This window comes from Mustela nivalis, assembly GCF_964662115.1.
Source record: "Mustela nivalis genome assembly, chromosome: X".
NCBI classification, from domain to species: domain Eukaryota; kingdom Metazoa; phylum Chordata; class Mammalia; order Carnivora; family Mustelidae; genus Mustela; species Mustela nivalis.
In genome coordinates, this window is record NC_139040.1 from 118,470,671 (window position 1) to 118,497,967 (window position 27,297).

The 27,297-nt window shown below is 48.2% G+C and overlaps 1 protein-coding gene and 1 long non-coding RNA gene across 8 annotated transcripts in view; both read left to right on the plus strand.

The window, feature by feature from the left end:
- SH3KBP1 (SH3 domain containing kinase binding protein 1) overlaps window positions 1–27,297 on the plus strand; it is a 340,208-nt gene that overhangs the window by 272,478 nt on the left and 40,433 nt on the right. For all 7 annotated transcript variants that reach the window (XM_082718343.1, XM_082718345.1, XM_082718346.1 and 4 more), the window contains 4 exons: window positions 3,760–3,867; window positions 14,093–14,144; window positions 17,233–17,313; window positions 20,036–20,195. In XM_082718343.1, coding sequence (XP_082574469.1) covers window positions 3,760–3,867; window positions 14,093–14,144; window positions 17,233–17,313; window positions 20,036–20,195 — 401 coding nt within the window. The remainder of the gene's footprint in view (window positions 1–3,759; window positions 3,868–14,092; window positions 14,145–17,232; window positions 17,314–20,035; window positions 20,196–27,297) is intronic.
- LOC309856779 lies at window positions 20,622–25,808 on the plus strand. The gene is made up of 2 exons (XR_014307345.1): window positions 20,622–23,948; window positions 24,155–25,808. It is a non-coding gene; the product is annotated as an uncharacterized lncRNA (long non-coding RNA).

The window sequence follows — 27,297 nt, forward strand, 5'->3', positions numbered from 1 at the left end:
AGGTTGTGTTCTACCTTCACGCTTTCCCTGTGTTACCTTGAAGTACACAATGATTAGTACTGTTAATGTTTTCCTTAAGAAGCCAAGGAGAGATGAGCCATCCAAGCCATTCTCCACTGATGGGAGGTGTAATAAATATGTCCTATGCCCTATTTTGCCCTGTAAGCATGTATGAGTTCTAAAGTTACTCTGGATATGCTTCTGCTTATTAAAAAAATTTTTTTAAAGATTTTATTTATTTATTTGACAGAGAGAGATCACAAGTAGGCAGAGAGGCAGGCTGAGAGAGAGAGAGAGGAGAAAGCAGGCTCCCTGCTGAGAAGAGAGCCCGATGTGGGACTCGATCCCAGGACCCTGAGATCATGACCTGAGCCGAAGGCAGCGGCTTAACCCACTGAGCCACCCAGGCGTCCCTAAAATTTTCTTCATTGTTTTTCTCACATGTGAAGGAAAAGGGCTCATTACTATGATTCTTGGATTAGTGCTTGCAGAAGACTAAGGTGAGGCATGGATTTGCACCAGTTGGAAAGTTTGGAAGAAAGCTTTTGAAAAGAAATGTAGCACTAAACAATATTTGAGTGCCTTTTATGGATGTAATTCTGTATCAGGTGCTCTGAAATGAATGTGCAGGCAAGTTCAGTCCACATATAAGCAAACGTTCCACCCATGACAAGATTTAAGATGGTTTGAAAAGCTGTTAATGATTTTTTCCTCTTTGGTACCAGAACTCGTGGTTGATAAAGGTCATCCAAAGGGACCTTGTATAATATGGTGGGGGGCTCTTTTGCGTAAATCTCTAAGTTCCCTGGACTTAGGATCATGTTCTTTGCTGGTTTCACGTCTGGTGCCAACAGAAGGAACTTGAAGATACTTTGCATTTCATGGATGTTTGTTGAAGTGAATATCATGAAATGCAAATTAACACAGTTGTGAGTGTTCAAAAAAAGAGAGAGCACTCATCATTATCACTTTCCTAAAGGTAAATTTCAAGCTGGGTTTGAGGAAAAGAGGACTTGTCCAGAAAAAGAGGAGAAAAAATGGTACCAAGCATTTCCTCAAAAGCAGAGCCATCTGGATTGAAAGATTTAATTTCTAAGGACTTAAAAGTAAAGGAATGTCACCCCCTACTCCTTGGCAAGATTTTCTGGTATAGTTGATGACAAGATCTTCTCAGAGCTGGAGGAACATCAGAAGCCATCGTACTTTGCCACCATCACAATCCCCGTTCATGGATCCTTCTGTGGGGACTGATGCTAGATTGTTTAGGGAGTGATGTGACCTGAGCAGGACCAGAATACCTACCTGGGCTTCTCTTATCATTTTCCAAGAAAGATAAGCATTCCCCCATGTTGTCTTTTTTTTTTAAGATTTTATTTATTTATTTGACAGAGAGATCACAAGTAGGCAGAGAGAGAGAGAGGAGGAAGCAGGCTCCCCGCTGAGCAGAGAGCCCGACGTGGGACTTGATCCCAGGACCCTGAGATCATGACCTGAGCCGAAGGCAGCGGCTTAACCCACTGAGCCACCCAGGCGCCCCCCTCATGTTGTCTTTTGAACCTCAGTTTGTCCTGGGTGAATCTGAACTTGATGCTTCAAGTGTCTGTTTATCAGTGTTGGTCAGGACTAGAATTTACCATCCGTGATTAAGGATCCATTTCTAAAACCCACACCTCTTCTAAAGAGTTCATTTATCTTTGTAACAGATGGTGGGGAGAAGGGAGGTGGTGCTCATTCACTTCTCATCTGAGGTGGACCTTTTCTTATGTAAAATCATCATGAGTCTCTGGAGTCTACTTTGTCCTGATTGCTGGAGATCACAGAACTCAGGGTTAGAAAAAGTCCTCATTGATTCCACAAATACTTATTATTATTGGACATTGTGCAGTGGGTTGGGGGCATAAATGGTCAAAAGCCAGATAGGTTCCTCACCTTGCTAAAATGTATGATCTCACATACACTGTGGCCCTCGGGGGTCTACAGTGGGGTCCTAGGCCCACTGCACATCTGCAACTTGGGCCCTCCTGGCCCCTTCCCCACTCCCACTGCCATTGCGGAGGACCATGAGTGTCTCTTCCTGGGCCCTGAGCACGATCTCCTCCCTTTGTTGAGTGATGTTGCCGCGCTTCAGACGTGACTTTCAAAGTCCTACATGTTACTAACATTTTCTGGAAAGCCTCTGCTGGTTCTTGGCTGTAGCAGGAATTGTTGGTCATAGTCTGAGAATTGGGTTTTTACTCAAGGTTGAGACCCAAGAGCAGGGTGTGTACATTGTCCGCACACAGGGCAGGAAGAAGCACCCAAGTGAGTGGGTTTGCAGTAGGCTGGGCGAGTCGTGGACCGGGGGGCAGAAGTGGAGTTGGAGCCAGAAGTCAAATGTGAGATACAAAGTAGAGCAAAATAGAAATGGTTCTGTGGCCTGAGGTGGAAGGCCCAGGAGAACCACAAGGCTGTGCGGCTTGGGTCAGAAGCTTGGCACAGTCTCGCGCTCTCCCCGGCACCTCGCACGAAACAGGCGCTCAGAAAGCTTCTGACGAGGGAATGAACAGAGTAGGGTAGCAGGTTTGAACCAGAAGAATGAGTAGATTTGTTCTTTCATTTAGTGAGCAAACATTGAGTTCTGTAAGGTGGGGGAAGGGCTTTTCCCAATGTCAGCGGTGCCCCATCACCACGGAGAGAAGGTGAGGACGGGCGGTGTGTTCACAAGCTTGCCCAAAGTGTGATTCTTCTTATGCTTGCCTGACTGTCACAAGGCCCCTTTTTAATTTCCACAAGATTTATGTCAGGCCAATCAGCGAGGACATTTGTGCATTGATATTTCCTGAAGCCACGTTTGTGGCTAATGAAATAATTTTAAAGCTTCAGCAAAATTAAGACGAAGAAAATACATATTATCATCCCATCTTTAAAGAAAAGCGGATCGCATTGATGCAGGGCCTCTGACAGCAGCCCTGGGTTCTGAGTCCCAGCCCACTGCTCTGGCACACTTGTGCTTTTGTTCTCCCATCTGACTTTGGAGATTTGTGCTGACTTCATCTCAGTAACCACTGTTGCGCTATTAGTGGCCTCAAGGGAAGGGCCTCCCTCCATTCTCTCTAAAAGGGGTGTGGGACCAGGGCACCTGGGTGGCTCAGCCGGTTAAGTGTCTGCCTTCCAGATCTTGGAGTCCCAGGATCGAGCCCCACATGGGGCTTCCTGCTCAGCAGGGAGCCTGCTTCTCCCTGTGCCCCTCACCCTGCTTGTATTATCTCGCTCTCTCTGTCTGACGCCTGGGTGGCTCAGTCATTAAGTGTCTGCCTTTGGCTCATTTCATGATCCTAGGGTCCTGGGATCAAGGTCTGCATCGGGCTCCCTGCTCCGTGGGGGGGCTGCTTCTCCCTCTCCCACTCCCCCTGCTTGTGCTCTCTCTCTCCCTGTGTCTCTCTCTGTCTAATAAATAAATAAAATCTTATAAATATATACATACATACATACAATCTTTTAAAAAAAATAAAATAAGGGTGCCTGGATGGCTCAGATGGTTAAGCATCTGCCTTCAGCTCAGGTCATGATCCCAGGGTCCTGGGATGGAGCCCCACATCGGTCTCCCTGCTCAGCGGGGAGCCTACTTCTCCCTCTCCCTCTTCTTCTCCTTTTGCTTGTACTCTTTCACTCTCTCTCCCTCAAATAAATAAATAAAATCTTTAAAATAAAATAAAAGGGGTGTGGGACTTCTGCAGAGGGTGCTTGCCCCATTTCTCACTCTGCTCTCCCGTTTCCTAGGACTGCATCGATGTGGGCTGGTGGGAAGGAGAGCTCAACGGCAGACGAGGAGTGTTCCCTGATAACTTCGTGAAGCTGCTTCCACCTGACTTTGAAAAGGAGGGCAATGTAAGTCTTCCTGGCCTTGAGGTCAGCGCTCCACATGCCGTCAGCATGTGGCTCCCATGATGGGTCTTGGGAATACCAGGGGAGGGAATTTAGTGGGCCACTGAAGAGCCCTGGCATTTTAGTTCAGTGGACCAGCTTTTGGAGCCCTCTGCCTTTCGGTAGGCTGGGCACAAGTGTGAACGCATTCATTACCTTCCCCTAGCCTCAGTTTCCTCATCTGACAACTGATCACGGTGATCCTTATTCTGGTGTTGCTGCACGAATAAACAAGATAGTGTGTGTAAAGCCCTGGGTGTGATGCCTGGAACATATAAGCACCCAAGTGGCAAGAACTCTCGGGCACTCCGTTTGGTAAGCGGACTGCCTCCCTCCTGTGCGGGATGTCCTCGGAGGGGTGGGGAGTGGCCCAGGGCTGGCCGGGCAGGTGGCTGCAAAAAGCATGCTGTGACGCAGAGGATGCAGAGCAAGGCCACCCATGTTCTTACACTGTGTGTACACATGTGGCCTTGTATACACGCATTTGTCCATACGTGTGTTTGCCTACACCTCTGATTGGTTTTCTCTTTGTGGGGCCCCGTTTTCCAATGCTGTGGTTTCAGTGAGCCAGCCCGTCTTTGCCTCACTCCAGGTGTACTGTCTCTCTGATGAGGATGAAGCAAGAAATTTTGGAAAAGTTAGAAGCACATTGTAGCATAAGGGGCAGCAATTGGTCTTTCCCATTCTGCTCTGCACTTCAGGGCTGTTGGCTCAGGCTTTGCTTGACTTCTCCTTGCCTTTCTGGACTGGTTCCTGTTTATGCCTGCTGGGGCACTGCTACTGGACCATGAACCTAGCCTTGACCCATGACCATTCCAATAGAGCTGGAGTTTATGAAGGATAGCTACACATTGGTGGATTGGTTGCTAAGGATACTGAACAGCATCGATGGTGTACGTACTGCTTTGATGAACGAATGTGTTGATTCAAGAAGCTGTGGTGTTGGGACCCCCTGCCGATCCTCAGATTGGTTTGAAGCCTAGGGCCACCCCTTAGGCTTTAGGATAGCTTGCTTTACTGTATTGATCAGCGGAAGAGTGTTCTGCTCCACACGTGTTATTCTCTCTTGGAACTGAGTTTGGGGTTCAGAGAATCTGGATTCTGCTTCCTGGTGTTTTCTATATCCCTGACTCTTAGTGCTGGTCCACGGGCCACACTGTACATTATTTGGAGCTTCTTGGAAATACTCGGGCCCCACCTGCGACCTGGGCTTCACAACCAGCATGTAACTAGACCCTCTGGCGAACCGTTTCCACATTACAGCTTGGGATGCTGCTATAGAAGCAGGTGTCTGTCTGAGTGATGACAGCTCCACCCTCCAGTTCCTGACTATATCGGAGGAGGGGAATAAATTCCTGGAACAGAGAAGGGTTCTCCATTCAAGAAAAAATTTCCAGCAAACAAAATTACTCAAGCCATTTTTATTGGCAGGTCAAGGTGTGGTGGGTTATCAGTGGACAGAATCCACCCCCGAGAAAAACAGATGCCAACGTTTAGTACCGACGGGATAGTAAACATTTTGAAGCAAGAGGACACAGGCGTGAGGTGTGGCAGCCGCGTAGAGAGTAGAGTGCCCATGACTCCAGGCCACAGCGTCAGCTGGACCTGGGTCTGACCGTGGCCCCGTCACTTACTTATTCTGTTCAAGGTCACCTCCACGGGATGTGTCTGAGCCTCAGTATCTTCATCTACAAAACTGTGAGAAGAAGCGTACCTACCTTGCTGAACTGTTGAGAAAATAGGAATTCGTTAGCCTGGCGCCTGGTGCTTGGTAAAGGCCCCACACAGGTCAACTCTTGCCGTCTTTTTAATTACTGTTCGCACGAGTGTGGGAAGGCCTCCACAGAAACGGGGCCATAATGATAGACGTCGGACTCTGGTTCATCTTGTTTCAGCCAGTCAAATCAACACAGTTATCCTGACGTCTTTAGGAGCTCCCCTGGGATTCCAAATGCATCTGAGAACTTTGAGGCTAGCCTTCAAAAAGAAATCTAGTATTTTAAAAAATACATTTGTAGAGACAGGCGAACACAGAATGGCATAATATTCATGTTGCTTCTCATGTTTTCTCACGATCTGCTGCCTGGCAGTTATGTTTTATGTTTATTTCTTCATCCACCGTGTGCGTATTGGGTCCATCAGCTAGCCGCCGTGCTGGCTGATGAGAAGGGAAGAGTGTACGCAGCTGCTGCCCTCATGGGCTTAACGTCAGGCAGCAGGTCTGATGTTCGGAGCCATAGAGACCTGCTGGACCTTTCCAAAAGGACACTGAGGGTGAATCTCTTCCAGGGAGTGGAGGGGAGAGGGCCGTCCAGACTGCCCGTCTGACCCTTCTCACCAATCTTTGCAAGCCTGGTAAAAAGTGTTCACGTCCTGAAGCATTCGGATGCCAAGACCTTCCTGGTGACGCCTTTCCCTGTAGCCAAGGAATCGTAGTGAGCATGCTGTCCTGCTGGCCGTTTGCCACCTTGCTGGTTCTGTGGGAGATACTGTGATTTTGAAGGCTGAGGTAAAATGTGGATAATTCTTTTAACAGATGGGCCAAGTCTTTGGTCGCCTCTACTGTGGCCCCTTGCTTTCTAGTTCCTAGTCATATTTTAGTGGGGTAGTAATGGCACCAGGTGAGAGTGATTCCATGGCATACCCTTCTAGAAGCTCTGCTCTGTTACATAAGATATTAAGGGAAGGCTTCCACCGAGAGAGTGGAGTTGTCAGTGAGGAGTGGACTCAGCTTGCTCGTTGAGGTGTGCACGCTCTTTGGGGGCCCTGTGGGCATCTCGCCAACCTGGACAAGCAGCCACCATCTCTTTGATAGGTCTCTTAACCACATCCCTAAGAAGAAGATGACTCGGCTGAGGGAAACAATAGTCAAACCTGTCAGACAAAGTAATACCCACAGCTGAGGAGTGGTTGTATAATGTGACATTCAGCTTCTAGAACATGTGAAGCATTACATCCTTTTCATCCCCCCCCCCCACCTCAGCCCACAAAACCAGCCAACCAGCTTTGCACTGGCCGCTCTAGCAGCCTTTATTGCGGCGCGCAGAGGATTGGTGAGCCGGTGACAGCGTGGCGGGAGCTGGGGCTGTTGTTTGCTGAGTTGGCTGTGTGAAGATGATTAGAATCATTAGCACAAATGCACTGTGTGAATGACAGAGTCTGCCACCGGTTTCAGCACATGTCATCTAGTCTTGCCAGTGGCTGGGGCTGCAGCCGTTCACCCAGAAAAGAGGACGGGCTGGGGTGATGAGGGTAGACAGCAGCAAAGAGCATTTATGCGGCGGCAGACCTCTTGAATCAGTAGGTGTCACCAAAGCATTCTGAGGAGGCTGGCTCTTTTCTGCTGCGGCTCGGTTCGGACTCAGGTGGTTACCACAGAGCCTTCTGGAATTTCCTGGAGGGCTTTGGTTCAGAGTTCCCGGCAGATTCTCTCTCATTAGGTGACAAACGCTTTGGGGCTTTCTTTCAAGATGTTCCCGGGGAGGGGGGAGAGCACTCATTGGTCTCTTGGTGCATATTTTAGAGCAATTATATAAGCTATTTATGAGAGAACCTAGATTTGATGGCTGGCTATTTATTTTGAGACTTGACAGTAAAATTGAATATCAAAATGGAAAGATTAAATATTCTGAGAGCTCCAGTGAAGTGGTGCACATGCTCTGTCATCATTATGGAAGGAAAATGGGCAACTTGAACTCTCAAGAACAGCAGAAAACTCACCGTCATTGAAAAAAAAATAGAATAGATATCCTGAACAATAATGTTCCTGAACGATTGCTTTTTAAGAAAAGTCTTGAGCTCTAGAGCCACGAAGAGAAACTGTTCAAATCACCAGAAGAGAACGTTACTGTTCTAGGGTCCATTGACATGAAGGACCCTTCTGAGTTTGTGGACCATGTCAAGAACCAGCCTGTTGCCAAGGTTCCCCCAGTGAATGTTCTACAGCAGAGGATCCGCCTCTCAGGTACACAGAAACCTTCCCTCAAAAATTTCTAAAGATGCCTGTGGCTGCGATGCAGGCTCACCTTTGCCAACTCGCAGAGACTTACCCAGCGAGCAGACTGCCAGCTTACTAATTGCAACAAGAACTGAAATGTCAGCCAGTCTGGAACACATGGGTCTGCCTGCCCAGGGCGTTCGCTCCCTGCGGGCCGGGTTTTTTAGAAGCCAGATTTCACAGGAAACCACATTTATTTGGTGCTTTCTGCAAGAGTTGGTGGCCCTCACCACGGGTCCTGCAGGTCTAGCTGGAGGCCCCCTTATGCACCAGAGGGTGGGGCGCACCCGGGGAGCTGTGTGTTGAACTCAGCTCATCCCAGAGGCTGCTGGCGAGCACATGGCACCCCCGGCCTCAGCAACTTTCCACAGCTCTCAAGGTTCACAGCTGACCGGACCCTTCCTATTCATTGTCCATCTCCAGACACGCTGTGCAATCCAGTATGTTCCTCACTTTCTCAGTTATGGTCAAGTACCGACCTTAAGATCGCTCAGCAGTTTTGTCCAGACTTTCACAGGAAAGGAAGACTTGTTGGATTCCCACAATGGCTAGTCCACTGGAGGGGGATTTTGCCAGTGTAGCTGTGACTACATTCTGTTTACCACCTTCCTAGGAGGCCCCTTACCTTAGCCCCCATCGTCTGACAACCCAGTTTATAAAACCGACTCAACCCAAATTTTATCTGTTCCTAGCCATGTCCTTCAGCCTTTTGAGAACCAGTACTTCTAGTTTCTAAAGATGTCCAATGAATTATTTCCCCCAAATTGTCTTTCAAAGAGAAACAAATATGTGCTTCCAATTATCACCATTGTGAAAAAAAAATTCACCTACAACCTTGTCTACAAACATGTAGTTTTCTGGGTAATTTCACCTGCAGAGATGGGGACCATGAAGGCACTAATGTCACCCAAGCATAACCTAATGGTGGAGCCCTAACTGAGCTTCCCCAGAGTAGCCTGGATGGCCCCCTTCTCCCTTCTCTGCTGGTACTTACAGCCTGTACTCGCTCAGTTGAGCCCCTCATTCAGTTGTACCCTTGCCTGGCGTGCTTCTCTGTCACTGCTCTGCCCGAGCGGTCATCTCTTTGAAGGCAGAGCCTGTGTCCCAAGCTTCTCCTCCATGGGGCCCAGAAGTATGTGTCTTAGTTCTGCTGGAACAGAATACCATAGACTGGGTGGTTTATAAACAATAGGGCTTTATTTCTCACAATCCGGATGCTGAGAAGTCTAAGGTCAAGGTGCCAGCAGAAGTAACATCTAGTGAGGGTCCACTTCCTGGTTCATAGATGACTGTCTTCTCGCTGTGCCCACACATGGCAGAAGAGGTAGGGGAGCTCTCTGGGGTCTCTTCTGTAAGGACACTGATCCCGTCTTTCAGGGTGCCGCCCTCATGACCCGGTCACCCCCTTAAATGCAACACCTCAACATACCCCACATTGAGGATTAGGTTTCACTACAGGAATTTGGGGTCCATTCAGTGGACAAACATTCAGCCCATAGCAGCATACAGGGTTGGCTCTCAGGATTGGCTTGTCATTTGGTGACCACGTGTACCTTCCCTTCCTTCGACCCCTCCCCTCCCACTTAACTGCTCTCTCCTGTGCTAGCCTGAAAGAGGAAGGGGGGGCAGGGAGAAGCCAGGTCCCTTGTCAGACTCCTCCTCCCAGACATAGTGGAGCAGGATGTGAGGTCTGGGCATGGAGTTGAGGCTTCACTTTTGCAGTGGGCGGAGGGAGCAGAGGCATGAGCCGAGGGGGTAAAGTGTGAGAGCATCTTGGGGAGAAGCCAAATATCCAAGCCTGTATGATTCCCCAATAGGCTAGCATTCTAGATGGGCCCAGCCAAGAGGGAGACCAGGGACGCAGGCCGCCGGGCCGAAGGTTAAGTTAAGAGAGGAAACTCAAGAGAGACCCTGCTGAGAGCAGGTTTTTGTGGTGGCCCCTGGGGACCTCCTATGCTAGGGACTCTGTAGGGTGCAGAGGGGCCCTTGCTGTAATCACGGGGAACCAACGAGCAGAATGGAGGCCTTTGTGTGTTTCTAGAGCTGTGAGGGATATCCTGGTCAGGAACTGTCCATTTTTGTTCCCTTTCCAGCTTCACACAGACACCTCTAGAGAACTTAGAGTACCTGGAGGAGGGTTTCCCAAGGCTGAAAAATCAAGCCAAGGTTTGCTTCCCTCTAGCGAAGTGCCCCCCTCAAGGTTACCTGGCCGTCAGGAGTGCGCTCCTCTGATTATTCTCAACAAACCACATGTGTGGGGCCAGAACTCTGAAGGCAAGAGGCCCAGTGGCAAATCAGAATTCCTGCCAGGGAGGCCGGTTGAGCCAGCTGATGAGCTCTTTGCCTGGGACTGGCCAGGCTTGCCAAACTAAGGGCAGAGTCAGCTCGGAAATCCATCAGCAGGAAGTAAGACTTGCCTTCCTGCTGTCTTCACTCCAGAACATTCAGATCTATTTCCTTCCTGGTAATAATGGTAAGAAATCAGATCTAGTTAACATATCCTTTGAAGGATGGTGTTTGCTTAGTGTCCAAGCCAACGGCTCGACATTGGCAGACGCACACACAGGCACACACACGCCTGTACACCCTGTGTATGGGAAGACTGCAGAACGCATTCTGCTCTCCTAGAAATCAGAAAATGTTGGCTCATTGATTTTGTTAGGAGCATTTTCATGCTGACTCTTAATGAATTGCCACAGTCTGGACATTGAGGGATAGGAATTCTGGGCTCTCTTTGGCTCCTGCCCAGTGATTGGCCCAGCCCCTCTGGGTCTCAGTCTCCCTAGTGTAGAGGGGACCCTCTGATCGTTCATAGCTCTAATATCCTCTGTCTCTAGCATTGATTTACAAATCGAGAAGGCTGAAGCCATCTGAATTTGGATCAGGAGTGTTATATTTCCTCTATGGAGGGAGGGATAAGGAGAAGAAATAGAACAAGTGCCTCTAAAAATTCATGACTTAAAATACTCGCTTGGGTTGTAAGGGTGTTTCTGACTGCACACCTGTGGCACCGGCTAATGCCAGTCAACTCGGCAGAGCACGCGCTGGGCTACTGCTTAACCTGGAGGTGCCCTCCATGCTATTTCCTTCTTCCGGTCACAGTTGGACATTTTGGGGAAAACCGACTAAGCGACGTGCTTACGTCTTCTGATTTAAGAATCATGAATGCCTGTGCTGAAGTCTTTCCTGTCACGTTTTGCTACAGATTTTCCCAGCCTGCCTTCTCAGTTCTCACTGCCTCGTCTTCCTGTTGCGTTTAAAGAGGAAAATCCTTGTAGGCTCCTGTGCAGTCATCTGTTAATCACTTGGGGGACAGTCTGGAGTTGCCTCTGAACCCAGGCCCCGGTTTTTGTTTAGAATTCCCTTCAAAGACCTCTTCTTTGAAAACATGGCATCATTTTTCCTCTAAGGAGGCAGGAAGGCTAAGTCTGACGGCATCATCGAGTGAAGTCAGTCAAAGAAAAAAAAAACAAAACAAGAAATGCAGGACAGCCTGTAAACCCGTTCCGCTCATAAGCACAGCTGGCCCGCAGCCAGCGCAGATCAAACCTGGTGGGTACAAGGCACACAGTCATAGACTGTGCCCTCCTTTCAGAACTGGCCCCACTTGCCTTCACTACCGCCAGGGCTCCTCACGACCCCTCACACCTCTGCCTCCGCCACTGTCAGGCCCACACTTACCATGACCACGCTTGTCACACTCAGTCTCTTAGCCTAACACTTCCTGTCCTCTCTCTTGGTGCCACTCTGCCCTGCCCCGGTCACATTCTGTGTGTCTGCTCCATGTCCAATCTGACAACACTGAGGGATTTTTTTTTCTTTGCACAGTAATCTTGGAAAACATGATGACTTGTAATTGTCTTTTTTTGTTTTTTGTTTTTTTTTTTAATTTGGGGTCCTGTGGTTTGAGGCAAGGTCGCTGGGGTAACAGCCTCGGCAAGAGGAGGCTCATGTGAAATTGGTTATAAAATGTTTCAAAGGAGCAGGAAGTGAGCAAAACATTCACAGGGTAGGCATCGCTGGGGCTTGGCCAGGAAGAAGTAGGCCACAGGGCTCTGTCTGTGAATCAGAACTTACTCTGATCCTGGGGTAAAGGAAGGTTAGTTGGCAGAGTTTCAACAATAACTTCATTAGGTAAACACACATCTGTCCCCAGCTAATTTATACAAGGATAGAAAAGGGTGGCAGAAGAAGGAGGAGGCTGGAGTGGAGAGCTAGAAGGGGCTGGCAGATGGGAAAGGGCCTTCCGCCAGCGAGACGGCCTGTGTGCAGGCGGAGGGGGCCCTTAGAGCACTTTTTCCGTCTCTTTTTTAGAATGACGTTAGCCAGTACTCATATAGGCAGCACCGAAACATATTAAGAAGGAAACACACACACACACATGCCCATAATCCTATACTAGTCAGGTATCACGCTATAAATTGGTTCCTTTACAGTCTTTTTCTCTTTCTGTATATTTTGTAACGTAGTTGATCTGAGCTCATATTGTAGCTGTAGCATAGCATAATACCCACATAATACCCAACTTTCACATGATACAGTTCCCTGTGCTTTTGTGTATACCGCATGTCGTATATGGCCGTGTTGTGGGCTGTCTTGAGGATGCCCTCTGGCAAGGCGGGTCCTTTGCAGTGGCTCAGAGCAGACCTGTGGGTCAGACAGCACAGGGCTGGGCTCCCAGCCCCCATGCTATTTAATAGCATGGTGACTTGGGAAGTGGCTTCATCTCTTTAAGCCTCAATCACTTCATCTGCAAAACGGGCATACTAAAATCACTACTTAAAGTCTTGTCAGGGAGATTCAGCAGGGCAGTGCTTACTGACTCCCTGTGCGTGTGAAACTACCTCCTCTCAAGAGGGTGGTAATACCATTGCCATTTTCCATATGAGAAGCTTTAGCTAGGTCAGTCCACCTGCCCCGTGTCCATGGCTGAGACTTGAAGAATGACTTGAAACCCCACCTCTCGGCCACCACGCTGCACTACTTCCTCCAGGTAATGGCCACATCAGCCAGCTACTGAAGAGCAGAGGTGACATGTCACAGAATCCAGAGCCTTCCTGTTGTGATGCCTCCTGAGAAAGTTCTTCACAAGTCTCCTATTCTCAGGGTTTTACTCGAAATCATTTCCTTCTTTGTGCTAGTACCATAGCAGGCCCCAGTGGGCCCCAGAGGGTAGGGGCTGGGGACTGCACGGTGCTTTGGCTGGTCCTTGTGGTGATGTCAGAGTGGTATGGTTTCAGAGTGCAGGACAGACTCTCTAGAGCTGTTGAAAAAGTCACTGGTGTGTAAGGCCCAGAGAGGGTTGGGAGAAGTATCAGCGGCAACATGGATTCAATTCTCAAATCCTCTGGTTTCTATCTTTCCTTAATGACTTTGATATTGAGATGGTTTTCTCCTCGCCTCTGGCTCTCCTCTCCAAGTATGGTGTCCAAGAGTTGTGCCCTGGCTGGATTCTTGGCCCCTGAATCACTTTCCAAGTGCAGCCTGACCCTCTTCCTCCTACAGTCAATCCTGGGTGAGCAAGGAGAGGCCCTGGAACCGGTTCGGGGCGATGCCACGGACTGCTTCACTGCCTCGTCACCTACAGAGTGACAGGTTGTGAGAGAAGAACAGAAAAAAAGCTCCATTCCACTTTCCAGGGTACACCTGGTCTGGGGGGGCAGCTCACAAGTGGCCTGCCAGCCTTGGGGTCAGAAGGGCTGAAGGTTTAGAACCCACTGACTCCCAGCCACAGCAGCCCCTTGGCCTGCTTTTGGTGAAGGTTCCCTGTCCAGAGCAGATCTGATTTCGTGCTGTCCCAGTGACTCTCCGGAATCACTTGGTTATTCAGCAGATTAAATCTTAATTGCAAATGTGGTTTCGGTGTAGGAGTACCATTGTGCTTGCTGGTCGCAGGCCATTTTTGCTGAGCCGTGCTTTTCCAGAAGGCTGTTACAAATTTAGAAAGGGGGAAATGGTATTTCATTTGTCCATCAAAGTTTTGTTTTGCAGACTGAATTTATTTTAGTGTTGGTTTGAAGGTGCCAAAACCTGACATCCCCAGAGAGAGATTTGCTCAATTTTTTGGAGAACTCCTCTGGACTGTCCAAACTACATCTAGAAAACAATGTCTTCGATCCTTATGTGACAGGCCAACAATCTCATTGGCTTGCCAACAAACTCATGTGTTATCATTTTTGACTCATTTTTCAGAGACCCAAGAAGCCGCCTCCTCCGTCCGCTCCTGTCATCAAGCAAGGGGCAGGTAATGTGCTTCCGTTCTGGACACAGTGCGTGGCTTTCTGTGTGTATTTACAGCACCCTCGGGAGAGCTCAAGGTTCTTAGATTCAAATGCCACGGATCACCAAATTGGGAACTTACCACTTGGTCTCAGCAGGCAGATTTTAAATCTGTTGCTGCTTCTCCTAAAAATTAAACATACCATTAAAATGTATCCCTGGTACAGCCAAAAAAAAAAAAAAAAAAAATCTAGCCTCCCAAGTGAATGACCAGAAAGACTTTGCTTTGGAGTAAACCAGTTTTCTTTCACTGTTGTATTTTTTTTTTTTTTAATTTCTCATCAACTGCTTTTGAGGAAAGAAGAACTGAATTATCCTGCTTTGCCCGGGCCCACCTCATCTCGAGAGTCAGCTTAGGGAGGATTGCTTCCACACGTCATAGCCTCACCATGCATGTACAGTGGGGGCTAAATTTTTAACAACAACAACAAAAAATGCATGGTTAACCAAAATTTGTACTTACTTCACATACCCCCCCCCAACTAAAAAAATGTTCTTCTGGCAATAAATATCTTTCCTCATGAGACTTTTTTCATCTTAAAAAGAGTCCAGTTCACTTTTTCTGTGTAGTTCAGACATGAAGGTTGAATAACATAGGAAGACATGACATGATTGGACGTTTGGTAACTCATTGCGCACAGGGTTCTCATACATAGAAAAGATCATTCGTATTTCCCCATTGAACTCTCCTTTATAATTGTTAAGAACTAATTATGGGGAGAAATTCCTCCATGAATAACTAGTTAAGTAGCATTTTAAAAAATTAACAACTTAAACAGAAGAAGACTAGGGGTATTTTTAGTTCCACACATTAATAACTGTGATATTTCTATAGCATTTAAAGTATGAATAAATTTCCGGGTTGGTTTAGTCTCAAATTTATTAATGAGTGATTTTTTTAAGGCCTTTTGGCCCACTCAGTTTGGGGGGGTAATCAGCTTGACCCCAAATTCCTTTACCATTCCCTTTAGGATAGTTGAGAATTAATGAGCTTCTGCCCTGAAATGAGGTGTTAATTACGCCTCTTGCCCCGCCCCCCCCCACATCGTAGTTTGCATTGAGCAGTTTAATTTTGCCACCTAGTGGTTCACACCGGATCAATATTTTGTTGTGCTGAAATTAAAACTGGCTCTTGTTTTGCTTTTCTCTGGCGACCCTTTTCCTTGAGGCTTTGGTGATGGATTATAGACCAAGGAGATAAGTTGAGTGGCCCAAGGCTCAAGGAGCCTAGAATGTAACTAGGATTGGGTTCTTCATGGCAGTAGGATTGTCAGTTCCTCCTGTATCTCTAGGAATAACAAACATCTTCGTTACCATTAGAAGCCTAGATTGTAGCACAGTAGGCAAATTCTTTCTCTTTTAAAGCAGTTTTATGTAAGGTTATGCTGGATCTCTGTGGGGCAAAGCAAGATGGCATTTAATTTTCCTAGATTCGTACTGCTCATCTCTTTTTTAATAATTTTTATGATGTTATAGTTTTTAATGTAGAATTCCATGATTCATTGTTTGTGTATAATACCCAGTGCTCCATGCAATCCTTGCCTCCTTAATTTATCCTGTTGAATGATCCTGGGCATTGCTTTGTGACAGGGAGGTAGATATTTATATTTTCCTTATCATCAGCTTTCCTCGTATTTGATTATTTGACCAAAAAACCCAAAAAAGTATGGAATTGACAGAAATTAGATACAGCGTTTAATTTGTAATGAGTCATTAAGGAGATTTCGGTAAAGTGTGTTCAGTGGATTTTTTTTTTTTTTCAGTTCCTTTGGCTTCTGATACTGTGTCATTGAGATTTTAGTTCCAGGTACCCATCAATAGGGATGGGCAGTAAGGAATTCACCGAGCACTCAAGCAAGTCTCTAAGTCTGAGGAGAACTTGTGATTGGTTTTATGCTTTAGCTGTTTTGCAAATGTACTTATGCACCTGAGGCCACGGGCCCTGCTGAGGACCCCAGGTGAGGGAGCAGCTGCAGTCGGCAGAGCCCTGCAGGTATATTTGGGAAAATGTCATATGTAACATTTGAGGGATTCAGGCACAGATATACTAGACTGAAGGACGACCACAGATCTCTGCACATCCCTCTACTTAAGAATAGGCTCTCGTTATTATGGCTGCATAACAAACCACCCCAAATATGGTGGCAGAAAACAACGGTCCTCTTATGCCCATGGCTTCTGGGATCAGGAATTTGAACAGGGTCTGGCCAAGATATCTTGTCTCTCCGCTCCTTGATATTTGGGACAATATCATTTTTGATATTTGATATTTGGTATTTGGGATAGCTGGGAACGCTGGGCCAGCGGAAGCTGGAGGACCCACTTTGGAGATGGCTGCTTTGCTGTCAAGTCTGGCTGCCCTTGACAGGAATGGCTGGAGAGCTGGGCTCAGTGGGGGCATGTGGAGATCATGTCTACACATGGCTTCTTCAGCGGGCCTTAGGTTTGTGGACTTCTCACATGGACATTCAGTGTTCTAGCAAATAAAGCATAAGCGACACAGTCTTTTATGACACAGCCTTGGAAATTATATGGTATCATGTTGGCCCCTGGTTGAAGCAGTCACAAGCCTACCCACATTCCAGGCAGGGGACACAGACCTCACCTCTTAATGGGCAGGGTAGCAAACGATGTGAGGCTACAACATAGGATCCAGATCCCTGTGAAATTTCTTTTTATTTGTAGAGCAATCGCCAGTGACCCATTATTTGCATATTTTGATGATTGACTTGCTTATACATATTTTCCACCCACACCCAGTGATTTCCTGTGACTGTTTTGATGTCTCAGGAAGTCAGATTTAAATATCAGAAAATAGTAATGGCATCCTTGTAAATTAAGGACATATAGGCAGGCAAACTTAATGACATAGCCCAGAAATGGCTTCTGCTGTTTTCTAAGCGGCTTATATTTGTCAGGTAGCACCAGCGCTCAGCTTAGGGGGAGAAAAGTCTATTGACTTTGCTGTACCTGATAAATATTTAAAATGCTGGTGTGTCTAATAAATGGATAGAGAAAACATGTTCTGATCACTGTTATCCTTTCCCCCTTAGGTACCACTGAGAGAAAACATGAAATTAAAAAGATACCTCCTGAGAGACCAGAAACGCTTCCAAACAGAACAGATGAGAAAGGTATGAAATCAAGTCTTCACTGGTACTGCTCGAACAGCCGGAGACAAAGCCGTCGGTCAGGGGCTAGTCCAGATTACCCACAGAGTTTGTTTGTAGGGGGGAATATGGTGATTATGGTTTTATTTTGGTTGCTTTTAAATATCCCATTTCTAAGGAAATCGGAGAGAGGGTTATGTGGTGCTTTTTGGGGCCAGAATTCCTCACCGAATGAAAAACAACCAGACCAGTCACTTAACACATCAGGGTTCTTCCATCCCGGTCTTCCTGCCATTGCTACCCTCCCTACACCAGCAGCATCGTGAAGCCAAGGTGCTGACTAGAAGTTTCCTGAGGCCCTGGATGTATCTACCAGAGTTTCCATCCTACCCTCTCCTGTGCCTCGTGCCCCAGGGCACTTATTCCCTGTTGACGGGTGCCTGTAGACTGAGAGAAATTGCCATCAGGACAAATGAAAGCCATCATCCTCGGTCACTGCTGGACTTTTGACTCTGGCTACTATGTCACAGACACATGTCCTTGGTCAAGAATGCTAGAGGGGAGGGGCATGGCAAAACTGGGAGAAGCAGCTCAGGGCCCACAGTCCCCTGAAGGCGGTCAGGAAAGTCATCTGAAGGGGAGTAGCTTCCCAGGACTCACACAGTCAACTTTTACAAATGTGTTTGACTCCCTACTGTTCTGAGTACATCTCCCAGAGAAATCTGCATGCTGTGGAAGGACTCATTTTGTTAGGTGTCTAAGATTTGATTGATCACACATTTTATGGGGAAAGTGCTATGTTATTATTATGAACAGGAGGCAGAGCAAATTCCATTTTAAAAAGCAGTTATTTGGAAGTCACAAGAGAAATGCTGAATTAATGAATGTAATTATTTGGAGATACTCCTGGGTGGCCTCATGAAATTTTATTGTGAGATTTCATATTTTTTTTATCAGCCTGCCAAAAGTTTTGCCAACATTGCCAGCTCTTAAGAAGTTACATCTCTTTTCCTTCACAGTGAACACTTAAAATCTAAGTTGTGGAACCTCATTGAAAGGTCTGTGTCCCAGAGCAGTGAAAAAACAGCCATGTGTATATCATGCAAACAGCCCTTTGAAGAGAGTATGTGCTGTGACATAACCGAACACTGCCCCCTGTCCACACGGAGGACACATGACTAGTCTCTGGCTGACCACCAGACTCCAACACAGGAACTTCCTGCTCTGTTCCATGCTGACTGACATAAGGACTTGGCTTATGTGTGAACAACTGCCCCAGTTGGCTGGCCAAGTGACCACACACTTGTGATTCCTTCCACTCCTCTGATTCCTTGTTCAGTGCCACAGTGGGTCCAGAAGGCAGAAACCCTGGTCAGAACAACAGGGGAGCCAGAGAGCCAGCCCCACCCTGAGACTTGGCCTTCCCTGTGAGGTGGGCACAACCCCCCATTTGCTCAGCACACGCCAGAGAGGCCGCCCCCCAGTACATTCCAGCAGGAGGAGTCTCCGCTCCTTTGCATCTGAGCCAAGCCCTTCCTCCTCTGGTCCGCGTGGACAGTGAGTGAGCTCCCGGCATTCCCAGATGGAGCGTATTCCCCTACTGAAGTGCGGGGGTGAGCACCGTGGTGTCTGTATAGTAACTGGTGGGCTTTTTAATGCTTTGCCAATCAGCCTGGGCACCTGAGCAATATGAGTGTGTTTGCAAGAGGAACTCTTCAGAGTTCCAGCTTACGAGTGAACATAGGGAACAGGCCTGTCCTCCAGTGGGCAGCTCTTTGGAGTTCCATCTTTATAATGAAGAACATGGATGTGTGCTTTTTACGCCACACATGGGGCACGGCTAACTGGGGACAGAAAACACGAAGCTGTCAGTCACGCTACTGCTTAGTTGGCTGCCAGATCTGACTTTAACTTCATTTTAATAGCAGACTTAAATCCTTGGAAACCAAATACCTGTGAAATCCCAGTTTACCTTCCAAGTTCAAACTGTACACAAAAAAGAATCCAGAATTAATTCTTTATTCCCAGAAATGCCCCCCCCCCCCGCCACAACTTACTGGCTCATGGCCCCTTTACACAGGCTGACCTGAGAGGCATCAGGCCTCTTGCCTCCTCACACCCAGCAGGTCGTGTGGGTTCTTGACCAAACTCATCAACCGTTTGCTGAGCACCTGCTATGTGCCAGGCACTGGGTCGGCTTTAGAGGGACAACCAGACATGGGCCCCGCCCTGGGGGCTGACGGCCTACAGGCTCTGCCAGGCATATACACACCCGGAAAGTAGCCAAGTGGAACCCATTTATGAAGGGCTGCCTTTCTGGGCTCAGGTGAGGGAGTAAGAAAGTCTGCCTCTGAGGGTAGGTTCGGCTGTTGAGAAGGGAGTGTGACAGTGTCCTGGTTCAGCCAGGCCAATGAGTAGGCCTGAGAAAGGATCTGTGGGAGCTCACCACGGGTGGGCAGTGGCCGGAAGGGCCCTCCAGGCCAGCACAGGCAAAGGCCAACAGTGGGCTGCAGCTGGAGAGGGGATTTTCCTAACTTGACCAAAAAAATAAAGAAGCCTCTAAAAATACATGAATAAATAGAAATTTAAAAAAAATAATGCTCTTCACCCTCCAACTTCACCTTTGCAAGTAGCCTCAGTGATTTTTTTTTTTTTAAATACAGGAAACGAGCAGTCTGCCCCTAAGTACTGTCACTTACGCTAGATCTCCCTGTCTTCTTTATGCTTTTTAAACAATGACTTAAAGAAAGACCAGAGAGAGAGCCAAAACTGGATTTACAGAAGCCCTCTGTTCCTGCCATACCGCCCAAAAAGCCGCGGCCACCCAAGACCAATTCTCTCAGCAGACCCGGTGCGCTGCCCCCCAGGAGGCCTGAACGACCAGTGGGTCCCCTGACCCACACCAGGTACTGCTCTGCTCTTGCCACCGGGGGCGGGTGAGGGTTGGCCGCGGGCCACAGGAGAGGGACCTCGAGTGCGGCCAGCAGAGGGAGAGGGGACAGAGCTGCCCTTCCACCTTCTAGCAAAGCTGTCTGAAGACTCCAGCTACTTCTGTTCTTGCTTCTGTGCTTGGGCAGAAGTGGGTTCGAGGCCGGGAGGCACAGTGTGGGTTTTAGGCTGAGCAGATGGGAATCAGGTATCTTGCATGTAGGCTCTGCTCACACGGAAGGGTTTTCCCTGAGCTTCTTGAGGGCATGCCAGCCGCCCTTCAGACTGGACATGTGGGTATCATGACCCCCGTCATCCCTGGATGTCCCCCTGGCCTCAGGTGCGCACCACTCCCTGGGAGCTCCATGCCCTGACCCTCTCCCTGCTCTGCGGTGCCTCTTGCCCCAGCCCCAGGCTCCCTAGGCCCTGGACTGCGCAGCCCTATTGTGGCACCGAGGACCCGTCATTGGCAAATATTGTCTTAGTGTACGTGTCTCCAAACTGTGAGACACCCTCAAAGGCAAGGGACATGCTTTGCTCAGGCAGAGGTTCTGAGGTGTGCCTGGCACAACTCACATTTGTTCGCTGGCTGGCTGGGCACACAGGTCGGGAGTGGGGAGTCAGAGTTGGATATTGTGCTCCAGGGCCCGAGCTGCCCACCACGGAGCAAAGAAGGGTTGTGTTCGTTCCCCGAGTTAGCTGCCAGAACTTTCTCCTAGTATGTGTGTATTATGTGTGTTGGTGTCATACAGCAGAGCAAGCTGTTGGCTTGGAGGTCTTGCCATGTACCTGTCAGCACACAGTCACTCACCAGATTTTTGTTCTTTTGAGCCAAGTTTGCCTGGTGAGTCACATGGGGCTTCAGCGCCCTCGGGGTTGGGGTCAGCAGGCTTCCTGGTTTGCATCTCATCTTGCTCATAGGTGGGCGGGCCTTGGCATGTCACTGCCCCTCTCCGAGACCTTACTTTTTCTGCCTATAAATTGGGGATGATAATGGAATGCAGACAAAAGGATGGAACACGACAATCCCCAGTAACCTCATGCTTGTAAATCAACGTTAGTTCCATTGTCATTCTTTCTTTTTTTAAGATTTAATTTTTAAGTAATCTCTACACCCAGTGTGGGACTCATTTACTTCTTAGGAAACAAGATTTAAATCGTGACATAAAATTGACCTCCATAGCTATTAGTCAGTGTGCAGTTCAGTGACATCAGGGACATCTGCATTGTGGGGCAAACACCCGCATGCAACCACAGACCTCTTTCCATCTTGCAGAACTGAAACTCTGTACCCATTAAGCACCAACTCCCCTTCCCACTTGCCTAGCCCCTGCCAACCACCAGTGTACAGTTGACCTTCGAATACGCAGGATAAGGGGTACTGACCCCCATGCAGTTGAAAATCTGTGTACAACTGTGCCCCCCTCCCCGAAGCTTCACTGCTAATAGCTTACTGTTGACCAGAAGCTTTACCAATGTAAAGAGTCGACTAACGGGGCGCCTGGGTGGCTCAGTGGGTTGGGCCATTGCCTTTGGCGCAGGTCATGGTCTCAGGGTCCTGGGATCGAGTCCCGCATCGGGCTCTCTGCTCAGCGGGGAGCCTGCTTCCCTCTATCTCTCTCTCTGCCTGCCTCTCCATCTGCTTGTGATCTCTCTGTGTCAGATAAATAAATAAAATCTTAAAAAAAAGAGTCGACTAACATATAGTTTATAGTTCTATATATTATAGACTGTATTCTTACAATAAAGTCGGCTAGAGAAAAGAAAACATTATTAAGACAATCATAAGGAAGAGAAATTAGATTTTGCAGTACTGGGCTGTATTCATTGAAGAAAATCCACATATAAGTGGACCCACACAGTTGAAACCTGTGTTGTTCAAGGACCAACTGTGCTTTCTACCTCTGTGAATTTGATTCTTCTAGATGCCTCATGTAAGTGGAACCACATAGCATCTGTCTGTTTAACTGGCTGATTTCACTTACCCTGATAGCCCCAAGGTTCATCCATGTGGTAGCAGGACCCGTTCACTCTTAATACAAACCCCGCCACCGCCCTTGCCCAGATGTAGGAGCAGGTAGCTCTGTGAGTGGCTGAGCCACGTCAGAAGCTCCGCCGGCTGTGGTAGACGCACAATGGCCCAAGTACAGGAGACCAGCTCCCCAGCTGAACATGCAGCCAGTGACCTCAGTGCGGGCGGGCCCATCAGAGTGGCCGCTGGCTCGCCCGCGTCGTTCTGTGAACAGCTCCCAAGGCCCAAACAACTGCCCCCATGTGATGGCCCATGGGGAGACTCATGGGACCAGGGCCACTGTTGAGCAGGTCAGGCCCTACATGTCATGCCCTCTTCTGCCGACAGATAGAAGCCTGTGTGCATATGCGTGAGACAGGGCCATGTGACCGCCCCGGTGACCTCAGCCCAGGGCTCAGTAGCATGGCTGGCCCAGCAGCTAGCACTCCAGAAGAAAACAGTCATGTAAACCAAAGTGCTTCTGAAGAAAGTATGAGCTACACAGAGAGACTGGAGAGCAAAGGTTGTGCATCTCTTTCTGGTGGGTGAAAGGGGAAGGGAAGGCACGCTCTGCCAAATTCTGTTAGTCTTCCAGGGGCTACAGTCATTTCCCTGAAGTCAGTAACAATTTCCAGAATATTCCTGTTCTAATCTGATCTGAAGAGAAGTGCAATTCCAATGACTTCTTTGCCTTCAAAGGTTGTTCTCAACCGTCTCATTGTGGGATAGGTACAGGCTTTGTGACGCCCCAGTTGGACCTGAATGCAAGGGGAAAGTGAATTGTAACTGGGACCTTCTGGACTCCCAGAAGCCCCCTCCGCATCTGTCCTCTGTCTAGCTGTTCTTCACCTCCAACTCTCTCATCATCCCCTTGTCCGTTAGAGGTATGGCTCGCTGGGCAAGACGCATGAGGAGGGCTGTGTATATAAGCCAGTGGCAAATGTAACTGTTCATCACCTGGGTGGTCTCCCACTTAGCCCATGGTGGCCCAGCCCTCAGAACACAGGGTTTGCAGAAATGGGACAAGGGAGGAGAGGCCCTGGCTTCCTTCCCAACAATCCTAGGAAGTGGCAGACGCAGGCAAGGCTGGGAGCATTTGGGAAACCAATACCTCCTTTGGCTGCTTGCTCAGCCGTCTGAAGGGAGCCCAGTGCCTACTCTAACATGGTGGTTAGAGCAGGCTCTCAATTTCGAGTGTGGGTCAGAATCACCTGGAGACCATGTTCAAACAGATCGCTGGGCCCCGCCCACACTGTTGCTGACTTGGTAGTTCTCAGGTTGGGCCTGGGAACTTACATTTCCATTAAGCTCCGGGTTGCCATCTCCAAGCTGCTGGCCTATGTCCACACTTTGAGAACCCCTGGTCTCGATTATCCCAAGTTTTTGACAGTGCCCTCCCCTTCCCTGGCTGCCTCTCATGCACCTATTAATGCTCCCCGATTTCAGAGCCCACTTAGCACACACACCTTCTGGAAGCCGTCCCTTATGCCTCAGGATTGCTCTCTCTTCCAAAAGCCTGGCACCCCGTGTTTAGCCTAGTGTGGGGCCCCATGCTGTGCCACTTGGGATGCTCACACCCCCGGACTCCTTTACCAGATTTAAAGCAGATCAGGAGTGTGTTTTGTCATCTCCACATGCTCTACAGGGTTGAGCATATGGTAGTGGCTCATATAACACACTTGTTGAATGCCATGGTTCCTACAAAGGCAGGGAGGTGCTAGTGCTGACATTTTTTTTTTTTAAGATTTTATTTATTTATTTGACAGAGAGAAATCACAAGTAGATGGAGAGGCAGGCAGAGAGAGAGAGGGAAGCAGGCTCCCTGCTGAGCAGAGAGCCCGATGCGGGACTCGATCCCAGGACTCTGAGATCATGACCTGAGCTGAAGGCAGCGGCTTAACCCACTGAGCCACCCAGGCGCCCTAGTGCTGACATTTTGTTCACTTTTGCCTCTCCCATCATCCTTCCCAGGCCCTGTACAAGCTCTGTACCATGTAGGTCCCATGTTCTGTACCTAGCGTGCCATGGATTCCAACGTTACAAAATTGAAGAAGATCACAGAAAGTCTTACTATTTCTCAGCGCCTCACGCGTTTCATATTTTTTGCTAAGCAGTTACATTGGACAACCAGCCCTTATATCGGTTTATGAACTTGGTTTTGTTCCACCCAATTGGTTGAGGTAGGAATGTTAGCAGCGCTCAGTTTTGCGTCATGGGTCCTCCAAAGAGAAAGTATTATCTACTGTAGGAAGCCAAATCCTCTCTAGGATTTGCCTGACTGGATGGTGGACAGAGAATTGAACACATGGACACACGGTCATTATTTGTTCTCACCAGCCAGAAACCTCCTACCAAATGTGGCTTCCAGGAGAGGTTGGTTTCTTTCCATTTAAATAGGAAGTCGTATCTTTTAGAATGAAGAAATGCACAAGTTTAAGAAGAGGGGAGTCATTTTTGGATACATTTGCTTAACAGAAATGTATTGAGGGGCCACTGTGTGCAAGGCACTGTTCTGGATCTCTAATCCTGGGGCTCAGCCGCAGGTCGGTTTCCAGGAACCACATCTGGGAGAAGTAGAATGACGCCCTTGCATAGTTTTGTGTCCAGCCAGAGCAAGTGGAAGCATGCCATTAACATACTTACCCATTGGTAAGAATATTCTTCCAATTTCCAGAAAGTAAGTTAAGATGGAATTATAACAGGAAAAAAAAAAAGACTGTTAAAAAAAAAATTAGTACCAGAGTTGATTTTAAAATTGAATGATTGGAGTGCCTGGATGGTTCAGTCATTTAAGTGCCTGACTCTTGATTTTGACTCAGATCACAACCTTAGGATCATGGGATTGAGCCCCACTTCAAGCTCTCCCTGCCTGCTTAAGATACTCTCTGTCCCTCTGTTCCTTCCCCTGCCTCCCTAGCTCTTAAAAAAAAAACAAACAAACAAAAAACAAAACAACTGAATGATGAGAGGAGATTCTACTAGGCCCTAAGTGCCCCCTTCATCTGCAGGCCTGCACCTTGGCAATGCATTCGTTATTACTTCCCAGTGTGCGAAGCCAGAGTGCTCATCTTGTCCAGCCCGGTCTGGGGCGGGGGGGCAAGCATTCTGTCCACCCATATTTTCACACTTGAGAAAATGGAGGCTCGAAAGTATAGAGCCTTCTCACTTGTTTTGATATTTGATCATAAAAATGTTTCAATTGACAGAACGTACCTAAACCTTTTTGTATGTGTGTATACACACATGAACATGTGATATTATATGTCCAATAATCTGTATTATTGGTGTAATAAACATGAGCCCTATAAAAGGAGGTCCTGGAACTTGGGAGATGGTCCAAAAGAAAAAAAAAAGAAAAAAAAAATCCAAGGAAATGCTGGAGGGAAGCAGGTTTCTCTGAGCTCTAGTAATTCTATGCAGTGGGAGGCAGCGAGCCAGAAACCTGAGGGGCAAGACAGGTGTGGGACTTCAAAAGAATAAACCCAATAGGGAAAGAGGTAGAAGCAGGCTAGAACAGGTCTGTTAATCCTCCCAAACATAAGTACCCCAATTTGTAATATTTTTTTCATTTTCTTCCAAATAGCAGGGAAGCTGGAGCAGAACCTTTGTTCCGAGCTGCAGGGGAGTTTTGGCCGGTGCCTGCCCTCCCGTGGACAGCAGGGAGCAGCGTGTGCTCTCCAAGTAGAGGGGGCAGGGGACTGGCAGGGTCGGGGCTGGCAGGGCCGGTGCTCCAGAGGCCCTGAGTGGTAGACAGGAGGTCTGGGCTGGAGGGGCAGGAAGTGAAGCCGAAAGGCATCAGGAGGAGGAGAGGTGAGCGAGCATGGAGTGGGAAAAGCTGATAGCCGGAAGAACAGGAGATGTTGGTCAGAAAGGGGAGGTGTGTGCTCACAGCTTCAGAGGCGCAGTAGGTCTGAAGATGAACTTTACCACGGAGAGAGGGGCCACGAATCTGGGTGACTGAATGTGAATGAAGGTTATAAGTGAAGGGACCAGGGGAAGGCGGGGCTGGCATTGGTGGCTGTCATAGGCTCAGGAAGATGGCCAGAGCCAACGTGAGGTGAGGCTGACGTTCTAGAAAGTGATGCCCTCCCAGATAAACATCGGTGTATTCTGGGAGTTGAAGACGGCCAGTGATTAGAAAGATTTCATGATCAGGGTGGTAGTGGGCCGTTCAGAGAGGAGGTGCTAGATGTGGGGGCATCCCGGAGGGCACCATGGCTCAAGCATCCCGGAGGGCACCATGCGTTGACTTCAGATGTGGAAGTATGTGTTGGAGGAGGGATCTCAGTGAGAAGGTGGGCATTTGGGTCTCGGACACCAGGCTGCGTGCAGGAGACCTGGTAACTTCCCAGACTCATGCTACTCAGAGACGGCTATCGCTTTAAATGTCTACCCATGAGGTACTTTTCCTGGGAAGGGCTGAAGGCTCCACCACAGAAACTGAAACGCCATATCCAGTGGGAAGGACAGTGGAACTGCAAGGCTTTTACTTGTAATGAAGATGGAAGCTGGATTTCAGAGACACACCGGGAGATAAGAGGCTGCGGAGCTCTGAGACAGTTGAGCTGGAGGCGAAGATTAAGTAAACATTTATATGCCAAACATCAACTCAGTGCTTAGGGAAGGGCAGATGTCTCTCTTGAGACCAATTTACCCACACGGAAGTTCATTTTTCTTTAGATTTACACAGGCAGCCTGGCTGCTCCAGCCCCTGGGGTTACAACTGAACAGGAAATAAGCTTCCGGGTCTCAATGGCTCTGTGAGGGGTGTGCCCCGCCCCCGCTTCCCCACCTCTTCTCTCTTACTAGGTATAAACTAATCCATCAATCGATCAAAAAGGAGGAAGAGAAAGGTAGCTAGTGCAAGCGTTTGGGGTGCTTAAGCATTTGGGTGCTTTGGTCATCATTTTGAGTTTGGACTACTCAAGTATTCAAAATGCCTTTCAAACAGTCTTAGTAGTGCATCACATGGTGTTTGAGTGTTTCCCTTCTTTTCCCCAAATCAACACCCAGCCATGTCTTTGGAGAATTTAAGAGAGAGATCTTGGCTGGTAGTTACAGAGGTGCAT